Genomic DNA, 16,076 nt, shown 5'->3' on the forward strand with positions numbered 1-16,076 from the left:
ACACCCCTAGTGTCCTGAAAAATCCACTAAGCCCTACCTCTTAAAATTTCTACCACCTCCTAATTGTACCACACTGGGGACTAAGCCTTTAACACATAAATATTTGGGGAAATTTCAGATCCAAATTGTAGCATATTTTTTTCTGTGTGGTGCTGGGGATTGAACCCAGGGCCTCAAGCATGCTAGGCAAGTGCTTTACCCCTGAGCCACATTCCCAGCCCCACAGCACATATTAATGTCTCTATTATGTATATTTGAAAATTTCCACAGTAAAATGCTTAAGAGTTAAAATAAAATTAACTCTTAAGCAATGTTAAGTAAATTTTAAGCAAATTTATGTGGAAAAATAAGTCAATTCATGGAAAACTGTTAAGCAAATAAGAATAAAAAAGTGGTATGTGAATAGGCATTAGTCAAATTACTGAAGTCTGTAAAACACTGGCCTTCAGGAAAAAGTCCAAACTCCTTCTTGGGGGACTTGAGGGCCTCCCTGTTGGAGCCTTTTTCTGCCTCCTTTCTGGTTACCTGGACTGCAGCACTGTCCCAGGTCACTGGGAAGTGGGCCAAGCTCTTACATATGTGCATCTTTATGCAGACTCTTCTGTTTTTTGAAATGCTTTCCAAACACATTTGCTTGGAAAATTCCTCCTCATTCTTTAGGTTCATCCCAAACAATGGAAGTGAAGAGAAAGGAATATTTTGAGCTACTCTGATGGAAGGAGCAATTGAAGTCACATGGAGACTAGTTGTGACTTGATGTCAGGATAAGGAATCAGGAATAACTCCAAGGTCTTAAGGGTGGAACAAATGGTACCTCTGACAGACTAGGGAGGCTGGAAAGAGGATGTGTTCTGGACGGTCAGTGGTGTGTTAGGTTTTCATCCATGTGACAACAATACCTGACCAGAACAACTTAGAGGAGGGGGAAAGATTATTTTGAACTTATAGTTCCAGAACAGTCCAAGGTGGGTTGACTCCATTGCTCTGGGTTCGAATTGGGGCAGAGCATTGTGGTAGAAGGGAATGGCCAAGGAAAGCTGCTCACTTCAAGGTAGCTAGGAAGCAGAAAGAGAGTAGATAAGGAGCCAAGAATAAAAGATAAACCCCAAAGCACACCCTTGTGATTTGACTTCCTCCAGCCATACCCCACCCAATTAGTCCATGCAGATTATTAATCCATCAGTTAATAAAATGGATTGATAATCAGATTAGGACACAACTCTCATAATCTAATCATTTGGCCTCTGAACATTCTTGTATTAACACAGGAAGTTTCAGAGGACATCTCCTATCTAGACCTTAACAAGTGATAAATGAAGACTTAGGCATGTTGGATTTGGGGTATCCCCCATGGCTCCAAGATGTTGAGAGCTGCTGAAACTGGACTGGGGCCTTTTCTCTCCAACCAAATATTGGTAGATAATTCCAGGATAGAAAAGTTATAGAATCCTTTTGCTCCTCTTTCTCCTTCCTGTCAGTCAGTATTATTCTGCTGACAATGAGGCAGAGTAAAAGAAGGGAGTGTGCAAAATGAAAACCAGTCATTGGCAGCTTTCTAGGGGTGTTGAGGAAGGCTTGGGGGTTGTGAGAGTTAGAAACCTTTGATTCATATAAACTTTACTTTTATGACTGAATTCTAATTATATTCCTCATCCGCTATTTTATCTGACTTCAGATTGTTCAGAAGTAGCCATAATTAACGTGGGTTCACCATGACTTATGAACTGCAGGGATAACTGGCAACATTCTACAAGACTTACCTGAACACCCTGGTCTTTTAAATCACTTGATCTTTAATGAGGAGAAACAGTATAGTCAAAGCATCTAGGAAGGTAAAGGGGCCCATTTCCCCATGCTAGTGTTGCCCCAAGGATACAATGAATGGCACTGGTTCTGTTTTCAAGTTTCTGCAGCAAAGAGCTACTTCTGTATTGGTCTGTTAACACTTCAACCATTCTATTTTGGTTCTTCGAGAGGCAGCTTGCTGTTCTGGCATGCTAGACAAGGAGGATTTGATCTAAATTTAGTTGGAGTAAATATGACACTGCTCTTCCACTGGATTGGGATTTTCCATTTATAGAATGATGGTTTAGTTTTACCTTTGTCCTTTCTAACACCCATCCCAATGTCCCCATTCCCTTCCTTGGCAGAAGAGATTAGGGTCCAGTTCTACAGAGATGTTTTTGCAATTGTCATCATTTCTCCTTGTATTTAAGACTGAGGGATGCGTGATTACCACTCTGGATCTCCTGGTAAGTATAGGATTTAACACTATTTGCATTGTATGATTTATGACTTGCTTGTAGCTCACTGTTAGGACTTGTATAAAGTGGAGAGGATGAATCTGAAGGAGAAAAAATAAAGAGAAAACGAACACATGAGCATAGTGCAGTTATTCAGTGAAGTGTAAACTCTTGCTGTAGTTTGTTTTGTTTGAATCAGATTTTACTTCTCAGGACCTACTTGTTCTCCATTTTTACCACCCAGTCCTTTTGGTGTTGACATTTTGTACTCTGAAGTTTTAAGATGTCATACTTGGTGATTTGTTCTTTGGGAAAGTATTTCTTGAAATGCCAGGTCGTTCTCATCTTAGATGGAGTTTGGAGTCTGCCTCTGATGTTATTTTAATTTTAATGGTGAGTGTTTTTCTTTTATATTTCACTTAATTCAGCACAAGATTTTGTCAATAGAGTCAAATTTATTTTAGCACATGAAAAGAGAGGGAACAGAAAGGTTCTTGTGGTAAAATTAGATACTTTCAAATTGAGGCTGTTGGTTGGTTTGCTTTCTTGCTTAATGTACATTTTTATTATTTAGGGTGAAACAAGTGTTCATAAAGGTGATTTGTGAATATATGAAAAAATAAGAGATACATCAAAGTTGTGCATAAAATCTCCATGGTATATTTAAATACACTCAACAGCTACCCTAAACAGCAAATTTAGTACTTATCCAAATTGAAAAGCCAATGAGAGGTTACTGTGGGCATGGATGGAGTCTACATTCAAACATTCATTTAATATGGTTGCTACTCCAACATATCCCCAGGAGGGTGTGGGTAAGATTTATGCCTGTCAATTAAGGCATTTCTCACTCTTTGTTATGCTTTAGCATCATACAGGGAAGATTTTTCACAATAAAGATCTGCCAGGCCTTGAATCCCAGGGATTCTGAGTCAGTCATTCTGGGAGCAAGCCCAGGCATCTGAGTCTGGATTCATGGTTACCACCTGGGGAGCTTTTACAAGAATCTGATGCCTGGGCTCCAACCCAGAACACTGATTCAGATCCCCTGGGGTGCAGTGCCCAAGAGATCGGTATTGATGCTCACAAAAGAATGATAATACCAGACTTATCTAGTAGGGATGGCCCTTGATCAACATCATTTAACATCCTGGGATATTAAATATCAGGTTGAGGTAAAGTCATTAGGGTCTGTGAAAGAATTTGAGAATGATGATGATGACAAAGATGATGATGGCAACAAGTGGCACTGAGCTTTGTGTCAATCATGCTCTTGTGGTCTCTAAGTAGAGGACTTTGCACTTGTTCTTGATGGATGTGTGATTTTTGTCTGTTTGATTGATATTGTCTGAGGAGCACCTGCTCTCATGTTCTTAAAGTATTTATCATTAGTTAACGCAACATGTTTTTCTAACAATTAAAAGGACTTGGAAAGAATAAAAGTACCCTAGGACTTTGTTGCCTATCTTCATTGAAAACAATACTTGAACTACTTCACCATGTTTTCTGAAAAAATAAATCTACCATAAAAGTGATGTTCCTCTGTCAGTGAGCATCATTTTATAGATTGATTTCAGTTTCAGTATGCCATTTCTGATGGCCATTATCGCTATCCGAGATGGGTAGGGAATTTGTATTCCCCTTTCCTCCATCCCATTTGTAGAACCAGACTGTGTAAAAAATTGGAGATGATAAAAGCATTGTGCTAGTAATAGGAGGACTTAGTTCTAGCCTCTTATTCCTCTTAGTTCTATGACCTCAGACGGGCCACTTAATGTCGCTGGGTCTCATTTTCCTCATGTATAAATGTTCATAACATGTCTGAAAGCAGGGGAACCGGACAAGTTAAACTCCTGAAACCCATTTCACTGCAAGTGCTTGTCTATAAAGGAGAGAGGTATATCTAAGGGAAGGCCAAGTCAGCTGGACTGGGCTGTGAGGGAGGGGTCCTCAGTGCTCTGGAAGACTAAGTACCTCTGCTAGCATTGTCCTTCAACTACCTCGCCAGTCTTGTCCCTGGTTGCTATGGTTTTCCACATCTCCTAGTTGGTAGATGCTTGGGTTTATCAAATAATGTGTGATAAAGCCTCAGTGGGGCTCCTGAGTCATTTGTGAGGAATTAAATACAATTTTCCAGAGTTGTTTGCTGGCTTAGAGAGTTGCAGTGGTAAAAACATGTACTTGTTAAGTCACAGATATACATTTATGATTAGGAAGCATTTTAATGAAACATTCATGACTATTTCCTGCATTTTTCTGAAAAAATAAATTCAACCACTGTAGGGTTTTTGTTAAATTGCTTATTAGAGTGCTTTCTTCTGCCTGGGTAATATAGAGATATAGTTAATGTTTTTCTTTTTTTTTTTTTTTCTGTTTTGCAAAGATGTTATTGGACCCACAAATATACTCTGATCTCTAGAGAAGAGAAAAGGTTTTCACTTTTTAAATTACTGAAATAAAGGGAAATGATTACATGGTAATATTCCCACTTGCTGTGTGAGAATTCCACAGAAAATAATAACACTAGATAGATTAATTACTGTGGTGGTTCGTGAAACATAGGCTGCTGTCACACTGCAAACCCTGCTTGTCTCTGGTGGGCTCTCTGTGCAGCATGGCTTCAGTGTGCCCCTTCAGATCCACTTCCTGCCCTGCTTATCCTCCTCAGTGACCTGGGAGGCTGCACCATGTGACTACATCTACTGGCTCAGTCAGCTTGGACTGCTCTAACAAAATACCGTGGACCCTGTGGGCCAGCATTTATTTCTCACAGTTGTGCAGGCTGGGAAGTTCAAGATCAAGGTGCCAGCAGATCTGGTGTCTGGTGACTTGCTGATGATAGCTGTCTTCTTGTTGCATCTGAGAGAGAGACAGGCAAAGACAGAAAGAGAGAGAGAGAGAGAGAGAGAGAGAGAGCGAGAGCTCTCCTTTCCTTACGTGAACACTAATTTCACCATGAGTGATCTACCTCATGACCTCATCTAAGTTGAACTACCCCCATCCAAGTCCCACCTCAAATATAATCATATGAAGGTGAGGTTTCAACGTATGGATTTGGGGGTACAGGTGGCACAGACATTCAGTTCGTGGCAACCAAGCTCCCTTGTCCTGCCCGCTGGACTAAGGCTGGGCTTGTTTCACATAAGACACTGGTAGAAGGGATGGAGAAGAGTGAAGTCAGGGTGTTTTCCTGGCCCCCATCTGCGGGGCTGCATCTAGTGTGGGGCATCCTGTATTCTTTCCAGTGTCAGCTTCAAGAAGAGTGTGTAGCTCTGTCTTGCTGTCCTATTTTTCTGCAAGTCTCAATTCTGCCCCATGCCTTTGCTAATAACCACTTATTAAACCCTCCTCAACTTCCCATATTAGGACATAGTGTAGGTAGTTCCTGCTGGAACCTTGACTGGTGTCTGAGGAACCGGTCACAAAAGATTGAGAACTTCCTTGCAACATTAATATCTGTTATGACACTTGATGTTACTTCTAATATTTACTTCTTGATTGACTCAGGGGAAATGGATATTGAAGTGTTTTGGCCAAGAAACCACAAACTTCCTCTATCAAAAAAAAATTACATCTTCCTCTATTTCTTACTTTAAAAATAATAGTAATTGCTAAGGGGAAGTGTGGAACATTTTGCATTTTCTGGTGAGATGATAAATCTCTGTAATTTTGTTGACAAGAAATTTGTCAGTTTATACTAATGGCCTTCAAAATATTTAATTTGTTGATCTAGTAATTCTGCTTCCAGCAGTCCATCCAAAAGAAATATTTCAAGGAGAGATGTGCTGCTCAGCTTTGTGTTGCTATAATTGAAATACCTGACAAGAACAACTTAGAGGAAGGAAAATTTATATGGGGCTCATGGCTTCAAAGTCTATAACCTATAGTTTCTATTGCCCTGGGCCCAAAGTGAGACAGAACATCATGGCAGAAGCGCGTGGTGGAGCAAAGCTGCTCAACTCATGGCTGCTGTGAAGCAGAGAACAGGAGCCATCGGGACAAGAAATAATCCCCAAGGGCATAGCCCTAGTGACCTTCTTCCTCCAGCCATGCCTCTCCTTCCTGCAGTCACTACTCAATTAATTCATTGACATTATTAATCCATCAAATGGCTTAATCCACTGATTAGGCTACAGGTCTCATACTCTAATCATTGCCCCTTTGAACATTCCTGCATTAACCCAGAAACTGTTGGGAGACACCTCAAATCCAAACCATAATATTCTACCCCTGGTCTCCAAAAGTTCATGTCCATCTCACAATGCAAAATGCATTTAGTCCACCTCCAAGAGCCCCATAGTCTGAACAGGTCCAGCATTGCCCAAAAGTCCAAGTCCAAAGTCTCACCTGAGACTCAAGGCAAAGTCTTGGCTGTGAGCCCCAAAGAAGATCAAAAGCAAGTTATACACATCCAATATAATGGCACAGAGTAAACATTTCCATTACAAAAGGGTAAAATGGGACATGGAAAGATGAGATGAGACCAAAGCAAGATCAAAATCCAACAGCAAGAAGTTCTGTAGCTCTACATTCAGCATCTGGGGTACATTAGGGTGAGACTCGTCTCTTATAATCTCCAAAGGGCTTGGGCTGCCACACCACTGCGTACTTGCTAGTTGCAGGCCATATGACCTCTCTTTTAGATTCTCTGTCCATAGATAGCAGCTTTCCTTAGCAGATATTCCATGTTACTGGTATCTCTTGATTTTGAGAGTCTTCACTGCCACTTTAACTTCCTTCTCACAGCTTCATGTACTCCCGCTTCAGTGTCTCCTTCAGATATTCTGTCCCTGCTATGCTTTACCTGGTCTCCCAGGCTTTATTTTGAAATCTTGGTGGAAGTCTCCATGACCCTCTAATTCCAGCATCCTGCATTCCTAGAAAACCTATACCATACAGATGATGCCAAAGTCTTCCACCAGCTCAAGCAGTATCTGGATCCTCTTGAACCATGGCTGCAGTGGCCTCTGAGTGCCTGGACGGATGAACGTGGTGAAATGAACCCTGAGGAAACTCTTCCTAGGTCTCCTGTGAAAACATGGAGTCCTCAATTTCTTTTAAATGAGTTTTCACTACTATATCCTTGAACCTAAAGTGAGTGTGGTCTTGCTGATTCCTAAAATGTCCTCAAGTCATCTTTTCTATTGTCTCTGTGCAAAGCACTTAGCTTCTTTTTAGTGGTGGTAATCTCATCAACAACCATACCTTCTTGGCTCCAATTGTATATGTGCTTCTCTAGTAAAACTGAAAGTTTTAAAATTTTTTGTTTTCTGCTTTCTGCTCAAAATAAATCTGGCTAAAAGCTGCCAGCAAAATCCATTACACTGCCTGAGTTCTGTGTTGTCTGGAAATTTCCTCCACTAGATTAATTAAATTCAACCTCACAGAAAGACTCAGGGCATGGCCAAAATGTAGACAACTTCTTTGCTAGAATGTAACATGAATGACTTCTAATCCAGTTTTCAATAGAGTCCCTGTTCCTTTCTGAAATATCATGAGCACAGTCTTTATTGTCTACATTCCTATTGATATTCTGTTCTTCTGAGCTCCCACCAGAACTGTCCATTAAGCTCGGCTTCAAAGTTCTAAGGATTCTTCAGGCCGAATGTTCAAACGTTTTTGCACTCCTTCCATAAATTGGTTCCAAAGGCTTAAGAACCACATGGTCAGGTTAGTCACAACAATGAACCCACTTCTTGGTAACAATTTCTGTGTTAGTCAGTTTCTTATCATTGTGACCAAAATACCTAAGAAGAACATCTTAGAGGAGGAAAATTTTATTTTCAGCTCATGGTTTCAGAGGTTCAGTCTATAGTTTGCCTGATCCATTGCTTTGGCCTGAGGTGAGGCAGAACATCATAGTTAAATAGCTAGCAGAAGACAGCTGCTCAGTTTATGAGAGCTGGGAAGCAGAGAAAGAGAGTATGCAAGGAGCTGGGGTACAATATATAATCCCCAAGGGCATGCCCCCAGTAACTTACTTCCTCCAGCCGTGCCCTTCCTACCTACAGTTACCATCCAGTTTGTTCATCCAAATTATTAATTCATCAAACTGATTTCACCGATTATGCTACAGGTCTCATAATGTAATCATTTCACCTCTGAATATTCCTGAATTAACACAGGAGCTTTTGGGGGACACCTCATATCCAAATCATAACAAGAGATACATGCACAAAGAATTCAATAATATTGTTACTTATTATTATTCATAATAATGTAAATATCTAAATATTTAGTTTGAAAATAGATTCATAAATTTTATGTATATAGTACACCATGACACCATTATGATTAAGTTTATAAAGAATATTATATAACATGATAAAAAAATCACAATACAAATTTTTTTACACAAGATGAATGCAACTATTTCAAGATATGTATATGTATGTATATATAAGTGCATGCATACATATGTGTATTTACATATTTGTATATATAGACAGAGACAGAGACAGCAACAGAGAGACACAGAGAGAGATAAAGAGACAGAGATATTCAGAAAAAAACAAACACACCAAAAAGTCTCCAGTGACTGTCCTTTGTCAGAGATTATAAATGACTCTGATTTTTTCTTCCTGCTATTTTCTATATTCTCTAAAATATTCATTACTTTAAGTTAAATGTTAACTTTGTTTTTTTTTAGCAAATATATTACTATAAAAAAGAAAGCATTTTAAAACCTGATATCTTCTGAAAAACAAAGGCTATTTTCTGAGAGTTTAGCTCTGGCTCTGATCTTGCATGTTACACCCATCTTGGATGGCTGCCTTTCCTAAACTTTGTCTCCTTTCCAGATGGACCTGGGTGAATGTTGCCTTCTCTTACTTTATTCATTTCACTGTTGCAAAACCATATAATATTAAATTCATCTTAATCACTTTTAAGCATGCAGATCAATAGTGTTAATTATTTACTTTGCTGTGTAGAACTATGGAACTTCTTTGTCTTGCAACTTTGGAACTCTTTACCCATTAAACACTGATGTTCCCTTCTTCCCCAACCCTGGATAACCATCTTTCTACTTTCTGTTTCTGTGATTTTCACTACTTTATGTACTTCTTGCAAGTGGAATTGCATATTTGTCCTTTTGATTTCACTTAGCATAATGTCCTTGAGGTTCATCTATATTGTACCATGTGAGTTGCCTTCTTTTTAAAGGCTGAATAATATTCCCTTGTGTGTGAATAACAAACTTTCTTTATTCTTTCTTCTGTTGATGGACATTTTGGTTGTTTCCTCCTATTGGCTATGTGAGGAAGGCTGTGGTGAACATAGGTGTGCAAATATCTCTTTGAGATTCTTCTTTGATGACTTTTGGATATATGTGTATGTCTAGAAGTGACATTGCTGGATTATATGGTGATTTCATTTAAAATTTTTGTGGAACCCCATAGAGTTCCCCATAATGGCTGGACCATTTTAAATTCCCACCAATACACAAGGGTTCCAGTTTCTCCACATCCTTGTCAACACTTGTTATTTTCTGTTCTTTTAATAGTGGTAATCCTGGTGGGTGTGAGGTGATATCTCATTGTGGTTTTGATTTGCATTCCCCTAAAGATTAGTGGTATTGAGCATATTTTCACGTGCTTCTTGAACATTTGTGTTCATTGGAGAAATGTCTGTTCAAGCCCTTTGTCCACTTTAAAGTCAGATTATTTTGTTCTTGTTGAGTTGTAGAGTTCCTCATGTCTCCTGGATATGAGCCCTTCTCAGATCAGATGTATGATTCGCAGTCATTTTCTCCCACTCCATAGGGTGCCTTTTCATGGCATTGTTTTCCTGGACTCAGGAAAGTTTTAAAATCCCCTTTTGTCTATTTTTTGTTTCCTGTGCATTTGGCATCATATCCAAGAAATCATTGCCAAATTCAGTGTCCTAAAGATGTCAGACTTACATGTACTTCCAGAAGATTAATAATTTTAGATCTGCGGTTTAGGTATTTAATTCAGTTTGAGTTCATTTTTGCATATGATATAAAGTGAGGGTCCAACGTCCTTGCTCTGCATGTAGATATCAAGTGTTCCCAACACCATTTGTTGAAGAAACTGAACTTTCTCCCTGCATAGTCTTGGCACCCTGATTGAAAATCACTTGGTCTTATATGTAAGGTTTATTTATGGGCTCTCCATTATGTTTCATTGGCCTATGTATCCATCTTTATACCAGAACCATACTGCTTAATTACTGTTGTTTGTAGTGTATTTGAAAATCATTTTCTGTGTTTTTTTAATTTATACTTTGCTCCAATTTTTTTTTTTTTTTTGGTAACTGGATGGCTTTATGTTTTAATCATCTTTTGTTATCTTTTAATTTTTTACAGACTGCATTTTAATTCATTGTACACAAATGGGGTACATCATTTCGTGTCTATGGTTGTGCACAATGTAGATTCATACCACTCATGTAATCATACCTGTACATAGGGTAATGATGTCTGTCTCATTCCACCATTTTTCATACCCCCCTCCCTCTCATTTCCTTCTACATAATCTAAAGTTCCCCCACTCTTCTCTCACTCCCCACACCCCCACCCTTTCTGTGTGTTTTTAAAGAGAAAATTTATCCTCTTATCCTCCTAATATTTTGGTCTTATTTCTGCATCTCTTTTGGAATCCCTCCCCTGCTTCATGGTCATGATCCTTTTTCCTTGCTAGGCATGAGTTTTTAAATATTCTTTTAGAGGAGGTTATGGAAATTGATTTTATTTCTCGTTTGTGAAAACCTGATCCAATCTCCTGATTTCCTATGTCCTGTAGACTTTTGACATGGAGGGTAGAGATGGACCCTCAGGAGGCAAGGCAAACCTTAGGATTTAGCAGGCAGCTTGTGTGCCTGTGGACTTCCTGATGAGATGGACGTATTTCAGGGGAGTGGGGTGGGCAGGGTAGTGCACCATCCAGCTTTAGCAGGCAATACCTGAGGTAATTAGATGTCACTTTGGAAGAGAGAGTGCAGAGTCCAGAAGGAAAGAGGCACAGTTGAAGTTTAAGTGGGAAAAAAAAGAGTGAAGAACAGGATGCTCTGGACATGTGAACATGAAGTGCTGGATAGGAGTTAAATCTTGGGGAAAAGCACATGGAAAGGAGTGTAAGAGGTTGAAGACAGGCCTGCCTGTTTTAAATCCTGCCTCAGCACTGCCTGGTACCAGAAATGATGACCAACAAGCCATTGGAATTGATTGCCCTCCCATTCAGGGTGAGGACCACAAAAAGGTAACCATCATAGTGATTTCCATTTATGGAGCACGGGCTGTGTGCCAAGCATGTAGACATATTAGATATTTTAATCTCTCAACGATGCTGCAAAATAGATTTTATAATTACATTTTATGGGTGAGAAAACTGAGGCTCAGAGAAAGGAAGGAACTTGTCCAAAACCATATAGTTAGCAAGTTTAGAGTTCAGTTTTGAGCCCAGAACCTTTCTTGTAGCTGCCTATGAAATGCCTCTCCTGTAGTGGAGGTCCTGACTTTGAGTCTCAACTCTGCCAGTCACAGTGTGACCTTTCCCCCTGATCAGCTTCCTATTCCAAAATTAATAATTTTGTATAATTTACACTGTATATGTTGCATTAGAATATGTAAAGGAATTTTAAACACATCCTTCAACTTCATCCTCACAGAAACTTTGGGTAATATCAAGCACACTGTTCTACAGACCTGTTTTATCGTTGGAGTTATTAAGTTATCCGAATTGGAGAAATCTCAGCAGTGTCTCTATGTACAGAGAGATGGCTGTGACAGCAAGACCTGTTGCATTCCCTGTTCATCCTGCCTCAGACTTGGTTCTTGACTGTTACCAGGGGCAGATGCACCACAGAGTTGGAGCTTTAGGGACCCACTTACACAGGCCCCTTCTGAGGTCCTGGGAGTGGACCTGGAAATAGAGTTGTTCTTTCTCTCTCCCTTCCCCTCATTCATTGAAAGTGTTGGAAATTTGGGGATTTGGGTCAGGAGACGTTGAGTTGGGGCTACATTTAGTTTGGATTTACCTACTTATTATTTTCTAAATGTATGTCCTGGCCTCTGTTTTCCTTGAATCGTTTCTTCCCCCTGCTGTGTCCTTCTACCTGTGCTTCATGTTAAAATTCCCACCAGTCATCAGATCAAATCATAAACTTCCCTCAAGACTTCCCTGACCTTCCCACGTGGGAGTCACCCTTTCTCCTAGGCATTCCCACAACGCTTTATGGAAATCTCTTCCTTGACTAATAGTACTCATTTGCCACCTCGTTATGTGGGGCTTTTTTTCCGTCTTTCTCTCTGTGTCTTTAACAGACTGTAATCTTCCCCAGTATTCTCTCACTTTCCCTTTTCAAATCCTTCTGTGGTTACACTTTCCAGGGTCATCTCCCTGTTCAGACTGTCAATACTTTGCAAGCATGCATCCGGTCTTCAGCTTTTCATCCTCCTCAGGTATCTAGATGAGTGTCTTGCACATAGGAGTCTCTCATCAAATCCTTGTCAAATGAATAAACATTCATTTAACTTTTCAAAGCAGTATTAGAAACGAGGAGACAATTACTTATTAATTACTCCTGAATTAAATTTTTTTTTAAAAATTGCGTGGTCAGCAAGGATGACAATTATTTTGCCATTGTTGCATAACAAATTACCTCAATGACTCAGGGGCTCAAAACAATGTTTATAAACAGTGTCTGTGGGTCAGAAATGCAGATATGACTTAGCTGGGTCCTCAGTCTCCCCCAAGGTTGCAATCACTTTAAGCCTCAACTGGAAAGAATCCCTTCCTGGCTCACTTACATGTTTGTGGGCAGGATTCAGTCCCTCGCAGGAGATTGCACTGAGACCTTTGTACCTTGGGAGCTGTGACTCCAGTATTCCTTTGATCCATTGCATATCGGCCTCTCCCTAGAGCATCTTGCAATATGGCTGCTTGCATCATGGAAACAAGCAGATGAGGCACAGTAGAAGTTGCAGTCTCTTATGGTCAATCTTGGAAGTGAACTCCATACATTTTGCCATGTTCCATTTATTAAAGCAAATCACAAGGTCCAGCCCATTATCAGAGGGAAAGGACTACACAGAAATATGAATACCAAGAAGCCAGGATCATGGGGGCCATTTTAGAAGGCTGCTCGTCGGGCAGAGAGCTGTATTTTTGTGCATGGCAACACTTTCTTATTGACGCTATTGCCAGCTGTCTCATGGAGGAGTGGCTTCCAGAAATGGGAATACAGCAAAGCAGTGGAAGAAAAGATTGGAAAAGGAATTCAAGGATGGTCATCTGGATCTTGAATGCAAAGCTAAGGAATTCAGATTTTCACATAAAGGCAATGGGGAATCACAAAGAAATTTGAGTTCAGGAATGGTACAGATTGGTCCGGTAAGTGTTGTGCTTCTAAAAGCTCAAGTGGATTGCCGAGAACACAGTCTGGAGACAAGGAGACTTGCTCCTGGGGAAACTGCAATCATTTTAGTGAGGGGCAACAAACAGAGGTATCAATAGAGGGAATAAAAGTGTAAAAAGTGTGTGTGATTCCTTGTCGCACACCACCACCAGTCGCTGTTTGCTTCTATAGCCTGTGTTGTGACGGCCCCTCTCCTCATGGATAATGTTAGTATTTTACAAAGTACACCAGGCAGGTGCCATTTTCCCATTGAAGACACATGGTGACTAGGGTCTGAACAGAGCCATGTTGGCTCATCCAATAAAGAGGTTTTAGGGCCAGGGATGTAGCTCAGTTGGTAGAGTGCTTGCCTCACATGCACAAGACCTTGGGTTCAATCCCTAGCACCACACACACACACACACACACACAAAGAGGTTTTAATTTATTGACTTCCTAAATGAGCCTTTTGTCACTTAGCTTCTTACGTTTTTGATCTTCCTCGTGTTAGACTGCAGGTTTCCCTAGAGACACCTCTTAGGATTTCTACAGCACAATATGAAATTGGGTTATAATCCTCTTATTTGGGGAATACTCTAAGTTGCCCTGGATTGGAAGAAATATTTTCCTTGCCCAAGTCTGGGGAGGTCCAAACAAAAAATTCCCTCACATATTTCTAAGGAAGAGGTGGGTTTTATAGGCTTTAATTTCATTTAATCCTCACAATGACTTGAAAAGGGGTATTATGGCCATATTTTCTCGGTTATACAGGTCAAGGTCATGAAACAGGTTGATAGACATTGAGCAATATGACAAAAAGAATGAAGGGAAGTATGTAAAGGGGAAATAATACTATATAAATACTTTTTCTGGGGCAATATTTACTAGTTTTAGCTTTGATCATATTTTTGTTGGTAGATGACAATGCATTTGACATTGTTTTGAAAAGTATAAAATTATATACCATTTCCCTACCTTTTAAATTAAATCTTTAGGAAGATTGAAATAAATTTTGCCCTTGCCTGTACACTCTCTCCTCCTTTCATGCTAGTTCATATTTAGCTGCAAGATTCTTCTTGCCATGCTCCTTCCATAAAGGTACTCTCTTGCTAAACCACTCCTGACTCCCCATTGCTCATATGCTACAACCCAACTACCCCATTTGAACGTTTTCAGTGGCTTTTCTCCTCTCCTTTATATATATTTACAGCATTCTTTGAAATACTGCATGCCCAAAAGGATTAAAAGACTCAGAATCCCACAGCCCCAGCTGGAGGTCACTGTAACACAAGCCCTGGTGCCCTCAGTCCCAAGTAATCTCACAGCACCCATAAAAGCAGCCACAGGTAGCATGGTGCCCTCCTTCCTTTGTTACAGGCTGAGTGCTGTGCCAGAGCCAGGCCTTCCTGCTGAGGTTCCAGAGTGAACGTCTTTCTTGTGGATTTGGCCTGCCCTCTTGGTCACAGCAAGTTTTATACCTGCTTTCTACCTCTCTGCACAACTCACTCCCTGGGCTTCTATCACTAGGAGGACAATGGCTTTCCTCGATGTAACAAAACAAAATTCTTCCCGTTAATAAATTGAGACAGCAGTACCTATTGAGAGTCACTTCCATGGGAGCTACTCCAGCTTTGAACTCCATCCCACTTGCCCTCCCTCTACACCCCACCTCTAGGCCCTCTCTGTTCCTGATGGAGTGCTTTTGCTCACAGTGATCCCTGCTGCCGGGTTACCTCCTCAGTGCCCTGAGATCCTAACTCCATTTCAAGATCAGGTCTCATTTTCGCTCCTTGACTTCTGTCCCTTGGGTCTCCTGCTCCCAAAGCCCCTAACATCTTTTGTCTGTGTAGCTCATTCAGTGCTGGCCTATCAAGGGCTGCCTGTGTACATGACTGCTTTGACAAAATCACAATTGTCTTGTGACTTGGGATCGTGTATTATATTTTATATCCACTTAGAACCTGACAGGCCTGTGCATAATAAAGGTGACCAGAAATCTCAGTCTGAGAGATTCCAGACTTTTCCCCTATGTGAGGCATCAAGAGGACAGCTATTTCAAAAGCAACCAGTTTGCAGGTATTAAGTGTCCTGTGGGTGAGCTTGGGCTACAGGATATTGTTCCCTTCTCCAGATGTCCTTGTGCAGCTCCACCCACCTTTGTTTTCCAAGATGCAAATGCTGGCCCCCCATCCCCACAAGCATGCTTTGTGTTGCCCAGAGTTTGTTGTTTTCTAGAATTGTCCTCCAACTCCTGCCCAGTTCTCTGGATGACCAGCCATGTGTGGAAGGAGCTAGAGGCTAAGCAGAAGTTCTGGGCAGTATTCTGCAACACAATGGATTTCTTGTGCATATTTAAGAATTTGGCAGGGAGCACAGACTGCTTATATTGAATTTAAAAGAAAAGTAATTTGAAAGAATTCCAGGGGGATGTGTGGGAAGAAGGATAGGTAGTCTACAACCACAAGTAGACAACCT

At 40.5% G+C, this 16,076-nt stretch overlaps 1 protein-coding gene across 2 annotated transcripts in view; it reads left to right on the forward strand.

The window, feature by feature from the left end:
- The window catches only part of SLC35F4 (solute carrier family 35 member F4), a 230,819-nt gene that overhangs the window by 26,432 nt on the left and 188,311 nt on the right, over positions 1-16,076 (forward strand). Inside the window, exon 1 of one of the 2 annotated variants that reach the window (XM_079128991.1) lies at positions 2,122-2,252. The exons of the other annotated variant lie outside the window; for it this stretch is intronic. Within the exon in view, the coding sequence (XP_078985117.1) occupies positions 2,225-2,252 (28 nt within the window). The 5' untranslated portion in view covers positions 2,122-2,224. Of the gene's footprint in view, positions 1-2,121; positions 2,253-16,076 lie in introns of those variants that run through there. 2 annotated transcript variants of the gene reach the window in all.

The sequence above is a fragment of the Sciurus vulgaris genome, assembly GCF_902686455.1.
Source record: "Sciurus vulgaris genome assembly, chromosome: 2".
NCBI lineage: Eukaryota > Metazoa > Chordata > Mammalia > Rodentia > Sciuridae > Sciurus > Sciurus vulgaris.